This window comes from Drosophila erecta, unplaced genomic scaffold, assembly GCF_003286155.1.
Source record: "Drosophila erecta strain 14021-0224.00,06,07 unplaced genomic scaffold, DereRS2 tig00000021-arrow-pilon, whole genome shotgun sequence".
Lineage (NCBI taxonomy): Eukaryota > Metazoa > Arthropoda > Insecta > Diptera > Drosophilidae > Drosophila > Drosophila erecta.
Genome location: NW_020825198.1, coordinates 3,584,244 through 3,605,368, shown reverse-complemented (window position 1 = coordinate 3,605,368; position 21,125 = coordinate 3,584,244). Strand labels below are relative to the sequence as shown.

Sequence of the window (21,125 nt, the reverse complement as noted above, 5' to 3'; positions counted from 1 at the left end):
CAAAATGGCTTAAAAAATTGAAATGTAATTATAGTTATCTGAAAACAATTGATAATTGCGTCAGCAGCCGCCTCAAAAATGAAAGGCTAATTGAAAGAACAAGCCAACCAGAAAAAAAGCACACATTCTATGTGGCAAGGCGAATTTTCCGAAAATATGTTTGTACAATTAAAAATAAAACGAACGAATGGCTAAAGATATGCCGAGAATGAAAACAATTTTAAAAGGTAAATTAAGCAAATGGATGGTTTTTCGGCGGCGGGGGCGGTGGCGAGGGGGGCGGGGGGCGGGGCAATGCGGTTGTCTGCCAAGACGCTCCAAATTGCAATTACTTGTTGCAGCAATTTTCATTTATTTCGCTAGCTAATTTTAGTTTCTCTGCCCATTTCCTTGTATTTTCCCATTTTCGCATTTTCAAAAGCAAATCATTTTAGGCACTGGGAAATATAAAAATGTTTACTATTTTCCCCCAGTTCAAAATGTTTATTTGAATTCATTTTTCACGCTTTCTTTTACCCATTCTATCTCTCGCTATTTTCCTCGATATTTTTTTCCGTCTTAGTGCTCATCGTTCGGCACATGATCAACGGTCTAAAACTACGTCAGCAAACCAACAATAAAAGCAAAAAACTGATTATGTTAAAGGAAAATCTGTGGTATACGAGTGTGATTTTTGTTGACCCGCGAGAGATGTGATTAGGAAAATGTGCTCGGAAAAATCAGCTTTAGGCGTTTTTGATAGTGTCGTATTTATAAATTTAAATAATCTACACGAGGGTAATTTGTCAAGTGTCAAGAACCGGGTGACAACGGTGCGTATGATTAGGCTTAAATGGCAAACACCTATTAAAGTAACCTTGAAGGGGGAATGAATTTACTGTTTTGCAATTGCTTAGTGTTCCTATTAAAACTATTCTTATATGAAAAGTAGTTGCCCTGACTATCACGATTATCCTTGACTTCATATTACGCATTCGCCCCGTGTATCCGTCATAAGTGCAATTTCATCACAGCGCTGAAATCTGGAATCGTGTCACACTTTATTAAACGCTAAATGGCCAACATTGTTTGTGCAATATTTTATTTTATTTTTGTTAGTTGTTAAACTGAAACTCGTGATTGAGTTTAACTAATCGCAGAGCCAGTCTTAACAATTTGCGCACGCTTTCGGCCAGGGGCAAGAAAAATAAGGCAAAAGCCCTCTTGTTTTCTTAGTGTTAGTTAAAACAGCAAGACGCTAACTCGGCGTAAGATGCTTTAGTTTGGCTTACGATTTTCTTGGATAATGAAGGGGAGCGTGGGGGAGGGCTTAAAAGAAATGGGTGATAAAAGAAAGCAGAGAGTGGGAGAGCGAAAGCCTAGCATTACCGGCTCATAAAAGACAATAACAATTACAAGCCAAAATGAAAACAAAAACGTAAGTGAATCTCGCAGCGATACACTCAAAGACATAACGCGCATGCCTCTCCCCTTTTGGAGACTTTTCTCTCGCGCTCTCTCTCTCTCCCTGCGAGTGAGTCTCTCTCCATATTCCACCCACTGAGTGTGTGTGTGTGGGCGTCGTATTTCGAACATGTCCTTCGAATTTCCGGGTTTTGCTACTTTGACATTTGCAACATGCTACGCCTGGCTAACAGCAAGAAGCAGAACAAGTCAGGGAATATCGTAGGGGCTTTGGAAAACGCTGGGGCCTAAAGGGGGAGGGGTTGGCTTAAGCGGGGGATTTCGGCCACTATATAGTGGCACAACATTCTTCGTATACGAGTATTTTTCAGGCCCCAGCTGCTTCGGCTTCGGCTTGTGCTGCCGCCGCCGCTGCCGCTGCTGCTGCTTCCTGTTTACAACCAACACATGTTCAATTCATGGGTGGACTGGAGGGGGTGGGTGGAAGGCAGTACAGGACGAAAGGACAGCATTCCACAGTGGAAATCTGTGCACTGGTGGAGTATTTGGGGGGGCATCAAAACTCTATATAGGTCTGTGTGTCTTTTGTGTGCCGCCAAGGAGGGTTAGTTCCCCTTGTATCTTTGTATCTTTGCCGATTTTCAGGCATTTCGCGAACTTTTATTTCTATTTCCCATTCCGTTTTCCGCCATTTGCTCATTCTTCGATATGTTTGTGTCCTTTTTGACGTCATCGGGGCAAAGAAATGAAGTCAACATTATTTCATTTATGGATTTTGTTATTAATGTTGCACGAACTGTGAATGTTTTAGTGCCTGCGCCTGTCGATGTGTTGCTGTTGCTGTTGCTATTGTTATTTTTAGTGCTCAATTTTGCTGCCTTTCGGCTTTCGTGACTGTTTTCCAACTTCCTGGCAGTTTGTTTTGTGTGCCACTCGGCCTCCTGTTGTTGTCGTTCTTGTTTTTGTTGTTGTTGTTGTTGTCCATCATTTTGCCAACAGAAATTCCGGCGGCAACGCCTACGAGCAACTTTAAGAGCACATAAAAAAATGTTTACTTAGGGCTCGTCTCAACAAATACACATCTTAGGGTTGATATGGTTTTTGGGATTACAGATACATCAAGTAGATCCATTGATTACCTTTTAAACTATTTAATAGTAAATGTGGCTATTTTCATCTGTTTCATGTCAGCTTGCCCACAAGGAGCCCTGTTTTTTTTTCAGTGCCACTGAACTCAACCAAACTGAGCCGAAGTCGGCGGGCGGCAAATGCCAAAAAGTGTTGCCTGCTTTCAGGCGCCGCCAAGAGGATACGTATACGTCTAGTTATCCGTGTGTTAGTTTCGGATTTAAGTTACTGTACCACGAGTTTGTGTGAGTGTGCGCTCGCTTTGTGGTATTTAACCTTAATTTGATTCCTTTCTTCTGCCATTTTCCTTCTGCTCATTTTTTTTGGAATTTTTGTTTTTTTCTGTTGAATTGCTGCTTTTGCCAGGTACAAAAAGTTGCCGACGTCCTTGCTGCGGATGATAGAGAAAGGTTGGCATGGCCAAATGCCAGCGAATAATTCCCTACTTTACTTTTTTCTTAAATGGCAAGTCAGCGAAAATTGATTAAACATTTGCACTCACACTTTAAACTGCAAATATGAATAGTGCTGCAGATATGCGATTTTGATATGCATCGCGATCTTCTAAAATAGACACGGCAAACATATTGTTTGACCGCAATTTTGTGGGAACAACGAAAAAATTACCACCAGCTGCTTGGCATGACAAATTCGCACGCCAGCATTTTTCCCTGCTCAGTTTAGTTTTTGCTCGGCTGCACTTATTGCCACTGTGCACATACTATATACATACATACATGCATATATTTATGAAAACATTTTTCACACTTTGTAGACACTTTTGTTTGATAATTCTAGCATGCGCTTTTCACACATCCCACTTAATTAAAGTTGCGAAAATGCATGGATCTTCTGCGTTACCTTAGGATTTGCAACCATTCAAGGCGGCATTTTCAATTAAAAGTTTTAATTGCATCAAACAAACTCAACGAATCAATGAGCTCGGATAACTTTTCTACCGGGTAGAAAGTCAGGCTTATAAGCAAAATACTAACCATTGTTTAATGCATTTTAATCTTCATCTTCACAGGACGTGACAGGCATGCAAAATGCAACCAAAATGAACGGCTAATCAATCTGATTGCGTAAACATTGATTCACATTAGCGATCAATTGACGACACACAATATGCCTTATGTCATTGAAAAAAATTCTAGATTAATGATTAGCTGCTAATTTGCAATCAATAATGATGGGGGGCACAGGGAGATAGTCAATCCCTGCCACTTGTTTATTCGGTCAAACAACAATTTGAGCTGTCATTTATTTATGCCAATTGCCGGCGCTTCGTTTTATGCAACATTGACATGCAAATCGAATAAAATATAATTGCCCATCAGCTCGAAAAAGACAGCGTGGTTATAGAACAACGACGAGACGAGAGACACATGGCTCTTTAGATGGCATTTTAAATTCCACTTGAATTAATGCATACATTTGCCTTCATAATTCAATTGGACGCCACTAAAGGTGACGACGAGCTATTATGTTGCACTTTATAGTTTATTTAACTGGATGAAATGAATACGAAACAAGTGGTTAAATGTTAATCCGTTAAGTGATTTTGCCTGGCAGTTTGGATTAGTACCGAAAGACCCAGGCAAATTGCTAGAGTTAGAGAGGCTATCTAAAACTTCAAATCCCAAGACTGTAATGAACTAGCCTCGTCTTGGAAATTCTCATAAATAATTTAATTAACTAGACAATGCCATCTATGTGAATTGAAGAAACTAGCTTCATAAGTTTCGCCAAGTATATGACATGGATACAACTGGAATCGGGCGAATAAATCCCCTTGAAAGCGACTACTCATCCAACTTTGAATTGGATCACCAGCTCATCAGCTAGATACAAATCAAATGCCTTTGCTTATCAGAGGAACTAAACCAACTTTTGAGCTTTGTACTTGACGGCGGCACACGCAGCTATTTGCTTTTATTGGCTTACACTCGAAGAATTTATGTGAGCCGGCGAGTGATTTGTGCCAGACGAACGACTCCATTTCTTTGCAACTAAGTCCAGCAATCTTATCTCCCTCCCTTGGCCAGTTTGTTCATGTAAGATTTTGTAGTTTAGTGCAGCTTATCGCTCACTTGATTTTACCCTGCGACCCTCTCAATTGGACTTGTTACACTGCCAAAAACGCTTACGTTTTTGGGAGAAAATCATTAAGGTTACCAGAGCATAATGTCAAAGATTAATTTTTATAATCTCTGACTGAGAAATAACATACGAATGTTATGCAAAATCCTCTATTAATGTGAATTTGATTTGGAAATCGATTAAAAATTGTTCCTGTGCACCCAACGCTCTTCACACTTGCCCCTGGCTATCTGCAGCTTATCAGCCCGATTCACCCTCTTTTCCGATGTTTATTTTGCCGTATTTAACTAGTGTGTTTTATAAAGTGTATTTTTCCTTTTTTTAATGCGGTAATCAAATGCTTGTGAACACACGACATCGCTTCGATGATAAGAAGTAAGAAAAAATGTAAAAAAAGAAGCCTAGCTACAACAAATATAGCAACACCTTTAAACTTAATAAATCAAAAAAAAAAAAGTTGAATTCAAAACTTTTGGCCAGACAGAAAAGGTTTTCATACAAGTGAGTGCCTCGGGTTTCCGCTTATTGATTTATGGAAACAACTTGAGTGCCATATGAAAGGGGATACTTGGGCCTGCTTTTCATTATGCTGACCGATTATGACACTTTTTAATGGAATTTTCTCGTTCTGCTTTTATGCTATTGATTTCTGGTTACGTTGCCGTCGGCCAAGTGGGCGTTTCTCTGTGGGCGGGGCTGATGTAGAACCAGCAGCAAAAAATATTAAAAAAAATGCAACAGCACACAAAAATGGCAAAAATAAGGGAATTAAAATGCTTTCTGAATCGAATTCATTCCCACAAATGGGTTTTCCATACCACATGCTGGTCAAGAGCCATTCCTTTCTTATGCAAATGTCTTGGAACAGATTTAAAAGGGTTAAAGTGTGGGCGAGGAAATCCTAGACACTAATGGTGAATCGATGGTGCTGCAAAATTGCTGTGTAATTGTTTGGAAAAAGAAATTGCAATCGAAATGCAACGTAAAGTGGATAACAATTGCTGAAAACTAAGATAAACGATGGCCTTGAGATGGTAAATAAATGGCACCCGCAGGAAAATATTTGTGAAATACCAAAGTACTTGGTACACAACGTGCAAAGTATTGATCAATTTAAATCAACAGAAATCCTAGTAAAGAGTATTTGTAAGATATTTAAACGTTTTAAAATAGCTATGCTATACATAGTTTTACTGCAGAAGATTAAATCAAACAAAGTGACATTTAATTGTCCAAATAATTATAACAGGCCCCCTGAATCTCTATAATCTCTAAAAATATTCCATTAGAACACTAAAATGTCATAAATTTAAAGCGACAAAAATTCCTACAGACACTCAAAACTAATTATGTACGACAATTCGATTTCTGGCACAGATTGCCCAATGGGTTAAGGTTTTGATAACACTGTTTCGATGGCGGGAGTTAATCGAGGCAGATCGGGGCCGATGGGGGCGGGGTCGGCCCTCGTTCAATGTACCCCAATGACCCCACAACCACGAGTGCTACATGCGACACTCGGTTGACCATTTTCAGTACCCTGTACACTTTAACCTTGCGACAACCCTCAGCTCGAATTCTCGTTTTACCCTCCTTGACTCGCCATGCACTTGTGGGTTAATAGCCTTATCAATTTTGATTTGATGCGCACTTCGACATGAAGCAATAGAAAGATAGATAGATAGATAGATACTTGCATTATTGCCCTAATGCAGAGCACTACACAAATGGGTCATCCTGCGCCAAGCATCCGCAGAATTAAGCCCACTCCCAAAGCCATCAAATTGATTTATGTTTTCGGAGGCTATGAAAAATGTTTCGGTTTTACTTTAAACATTATTTTGCTATTAATTTCGATTTGGGTTATGCGAAACGTGTCCAAATCTGCTGCCTGCCACCCCAAAGGCTTCCCTATTCCCCCCATTATTTTGCATATTTCCGGACGTGCGATGACCCAATCATAAAATAATTCGCTTTTTATGACTTGGCTTTTTTTTAGGTTTCGATGTGATTCGGGAGTTTTCGAGTGGTAGCAGATTGCCAGCACTTGGGGGTAATGTTTTTCTTTTTTAGTAGACAAAATTTGGGAAAATTTTCAAGTATTCCCTGCGTTTAATTGTACCCTCTACTCACCATTAATGCCGCTAATCAGTGGGTAGTTACCATCACGGCCGCCAATTAAGTTTTTTAAACCAGTTTCGATCAGTGTTGGGGACGATCGCTCCCTGTCGCTCATTTTTTCATAAAAATTTCCGAAATTTTGTGATTATACACGAACAAAAAAATGTCTCGTTTGCGGGTTTTTTGCTGGCCTGCAGGTTGCTGTTGCTTTTTCCTTCTTTTTGTTTTTTTTTTTAGTATATTCTTGCAACAATAATAGTTATAATGATGTTTATCGCACAACAATAACAATTAATCAATTATTAAATTTATAACGAACGAAATTTGTATCTCACTTTGATGGTTATTTTTGATTTGGTTGCTTAGTTTAGTTATATGTTGTTTTGTTGTTTTGGATCACAATCGAAATTAATTTAATTAAACCTTTGAAAATATTGCACGTTTCCCGTTACGTTTTATTGCTTTGTCTATATTTATATATATACGATCTTTCTCTATAGATTTTTACATAGATATTTTGTATACGTATAGAGATGTATATAGATATATTTGTATATTATTACGTTTCTGTTGGATTTTTGTTATGCTGGCTATAAATAAAGGCACCGCGAATTCATTCAACAAGATTTTTATGTTTTAACAACAACTTTTGCGAGTACAACAAGAAATGTTGGGTGTATTTATTCGTTAAAAACTAATTAATGTGGCTGTTTTTAAATGTACGTTTCGCTGACTTTGCGTTTACTTTTTTGTTAGATTTATTTTCGTGTAATTGAATTTGTTGTTTCATTGGCTAATTATGCTATTTTTATAGCGCTTTTCCTGCTGCAAATGCCGAATGCGTTTGGTTTTGTCTAGTTGCTGTATTTTATTTTGCTGTTGCTCTTCTATTTTGTTTTTCCTTTGCGTTTTTTTGTTGCTTTTTTTATGTTGACAGTTTTCAGTTTCAAAAACGTTTAACGCTGAAATTTGTTGTTAGGCTTTTTCGCTTTTTTTTGCTCTTTTATTTTTGTGGCGGCACTAAAAATAAAATCAATTGCTTTTTGGTTAGAGTTCTGCTTGGCTTTCTATATATATTCTGTATTACATATATATGTTGTAGGTATGTGATATCTTATTGTACAGTTATAAAGCACTAATATGGCATTTGCAATAGTTGGTCGCCCGGCGTGCGACAGAGATGGCAGATTTGGTTAAGAAGAAGACGCTGCAGCAGCTTAAATTTTTTTATTTTTTTTTGTTTTAGTGAGTGTTTTTCCTTGTGGAGAATTTAGGTATAGTTATGGATGAGTGGGTGGCGGCGAGAGAGAGACGGCGAAATAGTAGGCGAAAAACGACGAGCGCCCGACAGGGAAAATCGATGAAAAATGTTGACAACAGAAACGCGAACAACAACACCAAAACACACACAAACGCACCGAATTTTAACAATTTGTATTACAATTTATTAATTGATTTTAATATGGGTGAAGTATTTTTATTTAATTTTTAAGGGCGTGTAGTGTCCTTATTTTATTTTTTTTGGTAAGAGGATTGAATTTTCTTTTAGTTGTACCGTTTATGCGGTGCGTTCTTCTGGTATCCGCGTATCCGTGCGTTTGTATCTCAACGAACGACGCTCGACGTGTGAGTGTTTCAACGTGTGCTGCTGTTTTTACTGTAAAAATACGCTTCGGCTGCGCTCGGCTCACTTCGTGTCGTATTGTGGGTGTAGTTGTGGCCGCTCTGCCGGCGTCGCTGTCGACGCAGAGCGCATGTGACAAGCGCCTACGAAAAACCGAATTTCGAAGTTCGAAAGGTCGACGAAAAAAAATGTGAAATAGAAAGAGGCGCAAGAGGATGCGGAAGTGGGGCCAACTCTACACAAAGTGGAGATGCATTTCCCGTATAAGAGAGAGTGGGATGGCGAGCGAGTGGAGAAGGAGAGAGCGGCTGGTGAGAGTGCGCGCAAGTCAGCTGATTGTTGTTTCTGTTTGTTTTACAATGCTTTTTGCACTATGAACATTACACTCACATTTCCCACAAAATATCTATGTACGTATGTGCGTTTGCATACACATACATATGTACATACATACATATATTGAAAACCAAGCAGACAAACTTACAAACACGCGCTAATTTTCGGGTTTTAAAATACACATTCGGATTTTTTAACTGTACACTTTATTCCAACTGCTTGGCAAAGACACGTGCTTTATGCTTAGTGTCTTTAAGTTTTTAGCTATTTTTAAAGCTTTCATTATAGTTTTTCTGTGGTTTTCGTTACTAATTGTTGGCCAATTTTCGCTTGTCAGAAATTTCGATTTAATTGAATTTTTTTGTATTCTATTCTTGTTATGTTTTTAGTGTGGCTTTTGTGGCGCTGAATGTTCAACTAACTTCTGACTGGCACACGCGCTCGTTTCGTTGCAAAGTGTAGAAACACGCCGCCTTAAAAGAGAGAGATATACAGAGAGAGCGGCTAAGGGCAAACTCACAAATACAGATACGAAATATGCTCAAATCACAGATACACAGATACACTCGGGCGAATGCTCTCTCCTTTTTTTACCCGCGTGTTTTGGCTTTTCGTATTTTTGGCAAACTTTCTCGTTCAGCGCGCGCAGCTTAAAAATTAAAAGCCAAATAAAAATTGATACTAAAAGTAATAAAGGCAATTTAAGCATAAATTTATAGTTTTAACAAGCTTGAGCTAGAGCTCAATCTGTGTTATTCTCTTCTAAGCTTACCGCCAAAAGCTTGGTTTCTACACTGGCAAAAAAAAACATACATATATGAATTTAAAAATATGGTTAGGTCAAGCAGTTGAGTTAAAGCAAAACATGGGTATTTAAAAAAAGAGTATGTTTGATATAACATTTTAAAAATTTTGAAAATTATTATTAATTTATTTATATAAGAACTAGTTACCCATTTTTATTCCCTCCTTTTTGGAACCATTTAGAGAAATAACATCGACTTTTATACGAAATAATTTAAATTAAATCTATTATGCCTTGAATATTTTCTCAGTGTATTCCTTCTAATTGCCTTCTAATCATTTGGCCGCTCACTTACACGCGCGCAAAACTTTTGGCATTTTCCACTGTGTCTCAAAGTTCATTTTTTTCTTGTTTTTTTTGTGTATTGCGTCTCTCTCTGGCGACTCTCTCAAAAAGTATCTCGCGGATGGCCGGAGTATCTAAGAGATCGCTGGCGAGCCGGCCTGTGTGCCTCAGGGTGAATTTTTATTTATTTTGTTTCATTTTAATTTACTCATGCAAAAGTGTTGATTTTTTGTTCAGCTCTGCCTGGCTATTACGTCAATGGAACAAAAACGCTGACGTTTGTAGTTGTACGAATACGAGTATCTCTACCTCTATCTGTATCTGTATCTGTATCTGTCTTTGGCCGCAACTGTAGATGTATCTGTATCTTTGGCACTGCGGCAACTACAGTGTTCATTTCAATGTTTTTAGGTTCTGTTCTCCTCTTTCTCTCCCTCTCTGATTTATCTGCCATTCGCGAGTTTATTTTTCACTATTTCGGTTGTATTTTTTTTTTGCGATTTTTTTGGTTCTGTTTTGCTTTTTTTTTTTGTTAATAATTCTAACATGTATTTTGCGGCGACGTCGACGCCAGCAGCGCTCACGTGAGTTGATTTCATAGCTATGAAAACCTTTTTAATGTGTGGAAATTTTTGTTTGTTTGTTGTAGTTGTTATTCCTCGTTGTAATTTGTATAAATAAACACAAAATTGTAGAGATGTGAATAGCGCACAGAGAGTCCCGCAAAAATCAAGAACATTTTCACATTTAACGATTAATGGAGGAGCTGGGTGCAATTAGAACACCTTGAAATTGGTCTTCAATTGGCGGCCAGCATTCCCCAGGTGGCAAATTGTTCCAAATAGAGCAAAACAGACCAAAATACTCTTCGATTAGAACGGAGCTAAGAATGAGTCTGGGCTGATAAGAGCTCACACTCAATTACTCAATTACTTGACGTAAACAAAATAATTAAAATGCGAATAGCGCTCATCGATACTACTTGAATGCTATTTATTGGCATATTTTACAATAAATTGTGCTGTGCAACCCTTCAATCAATACTTAATAAGGCAAATTATTTATCAAGAGTTGGATAATTCGTAAAAAAAAAGTTATGCTGAAATTTAAAGATGACATCCCATTAACCTAATTGTGATATTATTAATATACATACGTTAAATTGCAAACGAGATACTTTTCCAATACTTGAATAGCTTTTATTTTCATTTTAACGAGTTCATTCAGATTGAGCACGTTTTACTAATTATGAAGGGAAATATGCCATATTTAACTGCATAAATGATTTCTTGTATACAAGCACAAATGGTTTTTCTAGCTATTAGCTTTGTATTTCACATGCAGTAATTATGAACTATATACTTGATGCATACATATCCCACTATAAATGTTACAAAATATTTTATGTTCAAATTAAACTGAGGGGATATTTATTCTGGGTGAAAACTATCCTGATATGCATTCTAAAATATACTTCTTCTCTGACCCCGATCACGACATTGTCTGACCTCTGGTTTGCCCTTCACCTTCCTGAATGTTTATGAACCAAGTTAATCCCGCTGCCAGCCTTCGGCGAAATGAACAACTGATCATCGAATCAGAATAGTCTAACCAAATTTGAAGGCACCCTAAGCCAAGGGGATTCGTACTATTCTGGCCATTTTGGCGGTGATTCAGGGCCCAGAAATGCCGCAGACCAGAACATAGGGATATATACAGCGAGTGCGACTGCGAGGAGGAAGCCAGAAACTGAATTTCTTTGAACGATAGAACGAAAACAGCGAAACTGTCGCCTGTCATCATGTGACATGAAGAAGAACTAGGAAGCGGTGGTCAGGAGAAAATCCGAAAGCCATCGAGAAATAACTCAGCACACATCGGTATATAAATGGATGGTTGGATAGATAGTTTCTAAGGCGGAAACGTCATTCCCGTTCAGAGTCGTCCACGAAACGTGTTCTGGCCTCATAAATTATATACCGAGGCTAAGTTGACCCCCTCCTTAGCCAAAAGGGGTCCACTGCCCCCCTCCCGTTTCACACCAAGTGCAACAAAAGAAAGGCTAGGCGAAATTGTATCCCAAAGTGTGGGTGAACGCATTTGGGGATCGAAAATATAAATGACTCGAATAGTTCCAACAATGTTGCCCATCACAAGATGTCAGCCTGTCAAGGAACCAACGACGCACACCTCTATATACATACATATATACATTTCGCTGCACATATAGATATACACCAACACATATGTATATCCGTGTATCTGTGGAAACTTATTTGCTGTGGCATTTTCTGAAATGTCGCAGGCAGCGAAAAATGGATTTCGGATTTCGGGGTTTCGAGTGGCACACCATACCTTATCAGCACATATCACCGTGCAAACGCGGTAACTCAACAATTTCTTATACCAAACACAATGTGTGTGCGGTACACATGCTTTCCTTATCAAAAATAACCATCGTTGATCGGCCTTGGACCGGCAACACAAGAAGTCGGATAGGTAATGCCCGCTGAAATGCACCGAATGCGAGCATAATCAATTTGAAATTCTTTCAATTAGGGGGCACATTAGCATGGACTTGTGAGAGGGATCATCTTCTTGGTTTTGAGCGAGAGCAGCGGTCTAAAAGACCTATTTGCTTCGCCAACACTCGCATGGAGATTACCCATTATCAGCTAGCTGCATATAAGTAGGTATATCTGTTTGTATATACCCAGAGATCTGAACTACATTTTGCTCTATTTGAAATCTCGCACATTTATACGAAACGAAAAAAGAAAAAAAATGAAAAAACGAAAAACGGACGACGACGCAAACGACGGCAAGTTGTACAAATTAACGTACAAATGAATGACGGAATTAGTACGTGTGCTCTTTGTTGATCTAGCGAGAAGATTAGGGGAAGCTATGGGGCGACTTTCTAACTTGGGAGCCCTACGGATGCTCGAAAATGCCTCTTAGTCAAACGAAAATGTCTCCTAAGCAGAGGAGTTGATCCAAATGATGATTCGAAGATAGCACATGGCACATGGATACTGGATTCTGGATACTGGATACTGGATACACTCTGCGGCTGTGTGGCAATTCATTAGCATCACGCAAATGAATTAATAACACCAAACTACGAGAATATCTTGCAAGTTGTTCCTTTGTTAGCACTTTTTCAATAGCACTGGATTTGGATTTGGGATATGCATTGGCTGTCGATCTATCTGGTTGAATGGATCGCCAGTTGCATGGATACACACTGCGAATAATAGAGTTAATTATGGTGGAATGGGGTTTTGCCCGCCAATTGTTGTCCGGCGACTACGGGAAAGTCAAGTATAGCAGGTGGCATATAAGTTTTTATCGACTCAATTATAATTATAAATTGATGAAGAGATGTTGCTAGAATACCCAGCTAGGTATACAAAATAGAAGTATAAAATGGAGGCGTCATATTTATGACTCTAATATTCACTCAATGTTCCAAGTTGCCTTTGATGTTTTTTGATACCTTAAATTGTTTCGTTCCAAACATTGTTACATTTGACTTCTATCTGTATTGCTTGTTCACTTAAATAGCACAAGACTTCGAATTTATTGTTCACCCATTTCCTCATATCCTGGACCAATTTTCTCGCCCTTTTGCAGCACTTTACGAACGACAAACGAGCAGCCGAATGGAGAAGAGGAAAATTGTATTTTCCTGAAGACAAGTCAAACATTTTTCCAACTAACTCCGGGGGCAAACAACTAGGGCAACAACAATATTGATAATTTCAACTGCAGTGGAATAACGTGAAATGCAAACAAAAGGCTAGAAAAAAAATCAACAAACTCACAAAAGCTTCAATGCCAAAAAAACAGAGGGAGAACAAGAAGAAGATTCCACGTGACGGCAGCAACAAAAGCAAAGCAAACGAAGCGTGCACGACTTGGGCGTACCACCCCCCCGAACCACCCACCACCCACCACCCACTCAGCCACCCATCGCCTCCCGCCACCCAGCGAGCCTCTGTTAAACACCCACCCACGCATGATCATTTATAAGCTGTCAGTCCTGCGCCTGTGTGTGTGTGTGCGAGTGTGTGTCTGTGTGTGTGGGAGTGTATCTATGTGCTTTTGGGGGGGTGGTGAAGTGGAGCAGGGGAAAAATGTGGCAGGAAATGCCCTAAGTGGCAGCTCACGCACTTGGACGCCATGGGAAAACCTTCAAGCTGAGGAGGCCCATCTTCTTTTGGACTACCAGATACCCATTTATTCGATTGGTATTTTTAGCCGCTATAATAAACTGGACGATATTCACAGAGTCACTTGAAAAAAGATAATATGTATTATGAAAAGAAAAAATATTTGCCCCACAGCTTAACTTTAATAAAATAAAAATGGCAGTATAACTTTATAAAAGAAGTGTAATAAATAAACATATCTAAATGGATTTTCTACTGACCTAATTGAGATTGTTTAATATGTTTAATATAAATCAATCGAAAGAGTACTCAAATTCCGAAAAGGAGAAATTCCAAGACCGTTTGCAAAATAAAAAGACGAAACCTGCTACCTGAGAAACCATTTAGATTGAGCAATACTTTTTTATTGAACACTATTTCATTTCACCGCACCCCCTGCCCCCCTCGCCCTGCCTTGACCACTTAAATGGGCAATCGTTTTCCGTTTTTATTGGCCAACTGTTAATTGAATTAGTTTTTTTCCTGCCCCTCCAATTTGTTATCAACTAACGAACAGATAGGAATATTTCACTATTTTCGTTTATATATCTGCTTCTTCGTTGTCGATGGGAATGTAAATTCAATTAAAATTTTGCGTGTGACGTTGGCAGACAAAAGACGCGTGTGCGGGGGCGGGGACGGGGACGGAGGGGGGGTGGGGCTGAGAAACTACGGCCACATAAATTATTTATACACTCATATAGTCTCACCTTGAACCGAACATTTTTCGTAAAAGTTTAATTTATTTTTGCCAGAGCCAAAGAACAAATAAATACAAAATCAGAGAGAGATGGCATATTAGAAAGCAAGCTAGATGAGTACACAGCAATAAATTGGGCAGGGCTTCTAGATTTGAATACATGGGTGTGTGAGATGATAGACCTTTTTGTTTACCCCTTTTATTTTTATGAGCCTTTTAGAGCAATAAAATGTTATGTTTTTCCCAGCAAAATATTTTCGAATGGCTTCTGACCACGATATAAATTTTTTTTAGTAAATTTTGCTCACTGCAGCTTTGATTTTTTCATTGTTTTTGGTTCTTTGTAATTTCTAAGGTATTTTACATTTGCGTTATTTCGAGAAATCTCAACAATTTTTCAATTTACTGGCGACGTCAGCAGAAGCAGCGGCAGAAGCAGCGGCAGAAGCAGCGGCAGCGGCAGTGTCAACTGTCAATTAACGTAGCATTAGAGGGGGTTGATTTTGCAGGGGGTAGGTGGGGGTGAGTGGGGTAAGACATGGGCTTAGGCCCTTTGATTGATCTGTGCGGCAAATTCTTGGTCGGGGGCGTAAATGAGCAGCCCAAAAAATGTCTGAACAGCTCCACCCCAGCCCACAGCACTCTTTCCAACCCAGACAAGTGTCACTTACAATGAGTTTTAGCCGGAAAAAACACGAAATTAGAGGAGAAAGTATCCAATCCGTGGAACTGTCAACATCGCAACTTCACACGCTGTACACCTTTTTCAACACACACAACAAGTACCCACTCTTTCCGCAGGGACTGGCAATCTCACTTGCCCTTTCACTGTCACTGCTCCTGCCAATACATCAAACCGAATATCAGCGGGGAGCGCACAAAAAATGGGTCCACTGAAAGAAATCACTTTGGAAATTCAAGCTAATATTTCCATCAAAATTTAGAGTGTAACTGCAGTTGAAACTGACGACGATTTTAACATAAAAGATGATTCTAAACAAAAATCCAATTTTTTCAATAAAATTTCTCTATTACAAAGTGGAGTTCGAAATATGCATAAAAAATTGCTTGGTAAAAATGAAATGTTTTAATTGTATAAATGATATTTTAGTTACCCACCCGTTTTAATTTAATAATAAACATCTTTAACATTTACTTCCTTTTTTTGAGTTTTTTCTTAGTGTAACCGAATCGCATTGGCTGAGTTTCGGTTTCATCGGCTTCGTCCTCAAGTGGCGCATTTTTCATCATCTGTTGACACTTTTGCTGCTCCAACGGTAGTCGACCGCAAAAACAAACACAAAAACAAACAGAAAGCAAAAAGGAAAAGGAAAAGAAAAACAAAACCGGGCTCACGCAGTGCGATAAGGGTGCAAGCGAGATGGAGGCGGGCAGTGAGCGAGAAAGCACTTGAGCTGCAATTTAATACAAACTCGCTCAAAAATCCGCTGAGTACTCCGCAAATCAAGAAGGAACAACAATGCATTCTACGCCACCACGTGGTTACTTAAGTCGGCATTTCAATTAAACTTTTTGCCGGTCGCCTTATTTACTTCTCTTTCTCTCCGTGTTTACTGAGTACCCATCCCATTCACTTGTCACAGTGGGCTGAAATGATGCAAATATGTGGGTGCCACAATTGATTGTTGTGGCTGCTAATTAAGCCTGCGTGTGCCAGTCTCCTTCAACAATCGCAATGAATATATTGCGTTTTGATAAACAAATGTTCAATTAAAATATGTGTATGTATTTAGGGTAAAAGAAAGTTCTGCTCGTGGTATCAATTACTACACCCGCATACACACTTTATTGTAATAAAGATGAATTTGTTTAATAAACAAACACAGATGAATAATTGTTTAACATTTACTCATTATGAGAGCTGGACACACATATGTATGTACATAAATATTTATGTGGTTCGTTTGAGTTTATTTCTATATATGTACTATTTTGCACGTATTTACTTTGTTTCTAAAAACATGATATAAAAACATGATATAAAACTGACCATCATACTCACTCCGATTTCCAGAGAAATCGTTATTAAAACAAAACAAAATAGTATTGCCTACCTTTTGGCGCTTAAGTACCAATTTGAATTTCGAAACTGTTAGATGGAATTATAGTTTTGTTTAACTTCATATTATGGATTTTTCATTGCATGTAACCCAGTGTATTTGGCTTTACAACTTGTTACTAGGCCAAACCAGTTATTTGAGTAGCTTTTTCAAACGCTTGAGCTTGGCCTTGCGAACATTATGTACCAAAAAATCGAATTAAATTAGTTTAGTCGTTCCCAATTTGTCTGCGTCACACAATTGTTATAAAGTTTTTGCTGAGCCAATTTTTGTGCAATTTTATATGTGCAATTTATATGAAATTTTATGGCCAATATAATTCAGATTTGTTCTGTTTATTTTGTTGCACTCACACACACACACACGCATACACGCACATTGCATCACACTAACGTGCACACAGGCACAGTTGTCATAAATAAAAAGCTCTCTGGCTTATTGGACATTTTCATTAAAATCTGCTCTTCAGTTTTTGCTGCTTCTTCTTCATTTTAGTTTTGCGGTGTCTGCGGTTGTTTTTATTGTGTTTATTGCTTTTATTGTCGTTGCTGCAAATTGATTGCCTGCAATTTGTATGCGAAAGAGCGCAAAATGTACCGTTGTTGTGGGTCTTTATGGCGCCTTTTAATTGAGCCACACACACATGTATACATGTAGTGTGTGGTTAAGCCCAGCTCTCTCTCTCCGATTCTCACGCTCTCTGTTTCTTTCGCGAAATACTCTATGTAAATTGGCGCTTTTATTGGCGTGGCAATGAACGATCGTGATTTCTTTTTGTTGCTGGCGTCTTTCAACACGTGTAGATTCATATCGTTCTCTCTGCAGTGTTGTTTACACTGCTACAAAATGACTGCAAATTCAGCTTAGTAAATTACGGGATATGTGCTATTTAATTTGTTTGCTATTTAACTAAACAACTCTTTAAGTACTCTTTTGGTATGATAAAATCTGATTTGAAATAATCTGCGGTATTTATTTCTTCCAGTGCTTTGATAATTGCACACTCAGGCACACATACCGATGCACACAGACACTGCTGCAGAGTACACAGCAAACCGCAGTACATGTGTATGACATAATATTAATTTTTGCAGTCGCCGTCGACGCGGCGACTCCCCCATTTCAGTTCCAGTCTCCGCGCCCCTCCGCCCACCTCCCCCACAGTTCGCATTCGCAATTTGAATGGGCTCCAGCGGGTGGAAGCGAGATGGCCTGCTTATTACCGCACTTGATGGCGCTGCAGTTTTGTTTAGATTTCGCCGGTTTTCATGATTGCAAATTGACGTAATGGCCACTGGAAACGAGCTGGCGGAAGAATAAGGAGAAGCCAGAACGCCGAGTTGGTATAACCAGCAGAATACTAGAGGAAGCGAAACGGGGAGGCCCCAACTTTTTGCTGACTTTCCGAATATTTAATATGCACTCTTGAGCTTAAAGATAAATAATGTCCAGGAATCAGCTTAGCTAAGGATTATTAGTTAATGAAAGCGCTCCTTGCTGAGCAAATCAGGATTTCATAAAATAGTAGCTTTTCATAATCTCTCAACTTCAGTAAAGGTAAAGAAAAGCCAGAATAACTTAACAGCTTATTTTTTTTAGTTAGATATTGCTTTTAATCAAGGGGTTCCCATATCGAAATTATTTAAAATAAAAATGAACGTTTTGGTAAGTCCCCCATCTCACTGGGGGTTGTAAAAGTTTCGAGCTTGAGTGCCTAATTTATTTACCTGTCATAAAAGGCCCCATAAATAGCAGGTGACCGACCAGACTAGTGTGTAGGAAATCGAACTGACTCGATAAAACCCTTGTGACGAATAAATGTCCGGTGAATCTAATCTTGGGGCTATTCCCCCGAACGGCGACTGTACCGTACCGCTTACCGATCGTTTGAGGCATCGCATTATGCTCCATGCGTATGGTACATGTATACTAGGGATTTTTATCATCACGCCACCGAATGTCCAAGTCCACTTTCCACTGAATGAGCCCAAATCAAAAATAAACTAAAAAAAAGCCTGACTCAGATTGCTCCGAAATTTTCCAAAACTGCCAGACGCGTTGTATTTGATTTGGTTTCTTATAGAGGGGCGCGTGCCAAGGCTTCGATTCAGGTTAGTCGCGTGTTGGGTGACCCGATTTATAAGACAGATTAGTGAGTGGTATTGAAGCAGATAATGGAGCCACCCAAGCTGCGACATATGGCGATTGTTTTGATTTTTGCTGGCATTTGTGCAAATTGCTTTTTGCATCAGTAAAATTTCCACGCCCAGTAGCGTGCGTTGCGATCTTATCAGCCGGAGCAGAGTGAATGGAACCTGGGCCTTCTAAGACAGCCACTAATCCCCAACCTGACCATGTGATCCGACCCGATCGCTGGGGAAAAAAAAACAACCGAGCCCCGAATCGTGAGAGTTGTTTCTGTGGGGAGAACACGATCGTGGGGCTCGCACTCTCGTAAGCTTTTAATGAGAGCTTTGTCGAGCGGATCGAGAAGTTGCTAGAAGACGAAGAGTACCCTGATACGCCAAGTGCACTGAAAAAAAGGGCGTGCAATGGGCGGCGTATCAGAAGCTGTGCTGATTAGTACACTATCAAGTTTAATGTTGCATTTAAGAACTATTAAGCTCGAAGCCACTTATTTTTATTATTTTTTTCGAGGTTTCTTATTTTTTAGTTAGCTGAATATATAGACTGTCGCTATCTGAACAAAATCCATTTAATCTATAATATTACTAAATATAAAACTTGTCTGTTAGCGGACTTTAATTGGTTATTAAATTAAATATACTAATAATATGCGTTCGGTAAGTATTGAAGTGGAAACAAGAGAGTTCGAGAACAAGAGCGATCTTTATTACATATAAGGTCGCCTTTTCAGGACCTTTCTTCCAAGCAACTGGATGGCAACTGCGTGGCTTAGTCGTAAGTGCTCATAATTAAAACTAGCCCTCCCTCCAGACATAATCATCGTAATCACCATCCGCACAGCCACAACTCAGTTTTTATGCGCCCCAACTATATCATGAGGGTAAATATTTATAGTCGCCTGGTAACCTCGTCTTTCCTTTCCTACTGATAACGAATGCCAGCGACAACGATGACAGTGCAATTGATTGTGATTGTGGAATGGCGACAACTGGTCGTCGTTTCTATTTCACCAACTCCGGACAGCAGTCCATCATGGCGACCCAAAAATGAGCTCCATTCAAGAATCCACGCCCTTTTATCGAGCTACCCGACGTTTGATTAGTCTGATATCAAAGGCCTCAATTGCCGACCGACTCAAGATCCAAAGGGGTCAATTTGTGGCATGCATATCGATCGCAGGTGATCGGTTGGATCGGTTGGGTAAATACGGGTTTATCTCGGGGAAGTCGTTCGTTGGAGTGGCTAAGTGGTCGGGGGTTGGGAACGTGAACGGGATTGGGATTGGGGATTTCCTGGTGGGGTGGGCTCACAATATATCAATTAGGCGGCATCTGGACTGTACTAATTAATGACAGCGTGCTGTGTAAATTCGTTGTTATTCATTACCATGGAATACTGCGAGCACTGGCTATGTAAGCTTGCTTATGTCAGCCAGGAAAATGTAATCTAATCGAAATACAACTTTATACAAATTCTCGCCACATATTCAGAGTGCCGCACTTGGCGTTGAAAAGTGTGCTTCAAAAATCCCTCGAATCCTTATGGCACTCCTGATTCAGGACCTCTTAGTCACGATTTACTGTACCTCATGACGTTTATATTGAAGGCCGAACGCAATATACAAGCACTCTAATTTTGCGTGTGCGTACATCAGCCACTATTTGCTTAAGGCTCCGCCGCCAGGTAAATAAAAAATCAACATAGAAATGGAAATGGCGAAGAAAAAATTGATAATCAAAGAAGCCAATTTGTAGCAATCAGAAGACTAAATCAAATAATTTGTCACATGGCGGGCTTAACCACAGCAAAGTAGGGAGAGAGAGAGAGAGAAAAACAAATAAATCCGTGCAAAAGCTTACTATCACACACCCACCCATTTCTCTCTTACGCTCTTTCCCTTTTTCGCGCACAAAGTGTGAGTGAGAGGCAGAGCAAACAAAACCGATTCGCACTCTCACCAATGCACGTGTTACCTTTGTTGCTGCTTTCCGAGGAGTTGGTGAGGGGGCCAGGGGGGCAGTGGACAGGTGCATACTCTAGCACTTACCTCGCACGGACAAGTCCATGATATTCTCCTTGGGCTCGCTCATGGCACGCTGTGTGTCCTCCTATCGATTGCAGAGGTTTGAAAACCGATTACCGATACACACGGTCGCAGCAACAACGCGTAACTGAA

At 39.5% G+C, this 21,125-nt stretch overlaps 1 protein-coding gene across 6 annotated transcripts in view; it reads right to left on the bottom strand.

The window, feature by feature from the left end:
- LOC6543944 (hepatic leukemia factor) overlaps positions 1–21,125 on the bottom strand; it is a 54,178-nt gene extending 33,053 nt beyond the window's left edge. For 3 of the 6 annotated variants that reach the window (XM_015158226.2, XM_026976559.1, XM_015158222.2), the window contains exons 1-2: positions 8,865–9,189; positions 6,769–7,776 (exon numbers count right to left, since the gene is read on the bottom strand). In XM_015158226.2, coding sequence (XP_015013712.1) covers positions 6,769–6,871 — 103 coding nt within the window. In that variant the 5' untranslated portion in view covers positions 6,872–7,776; positions 8,865–9,189. The other 3 variants (XM_026976561.1, XM_026976562.1, XM_026976560.1) reach the window with 2 other exon arrangements.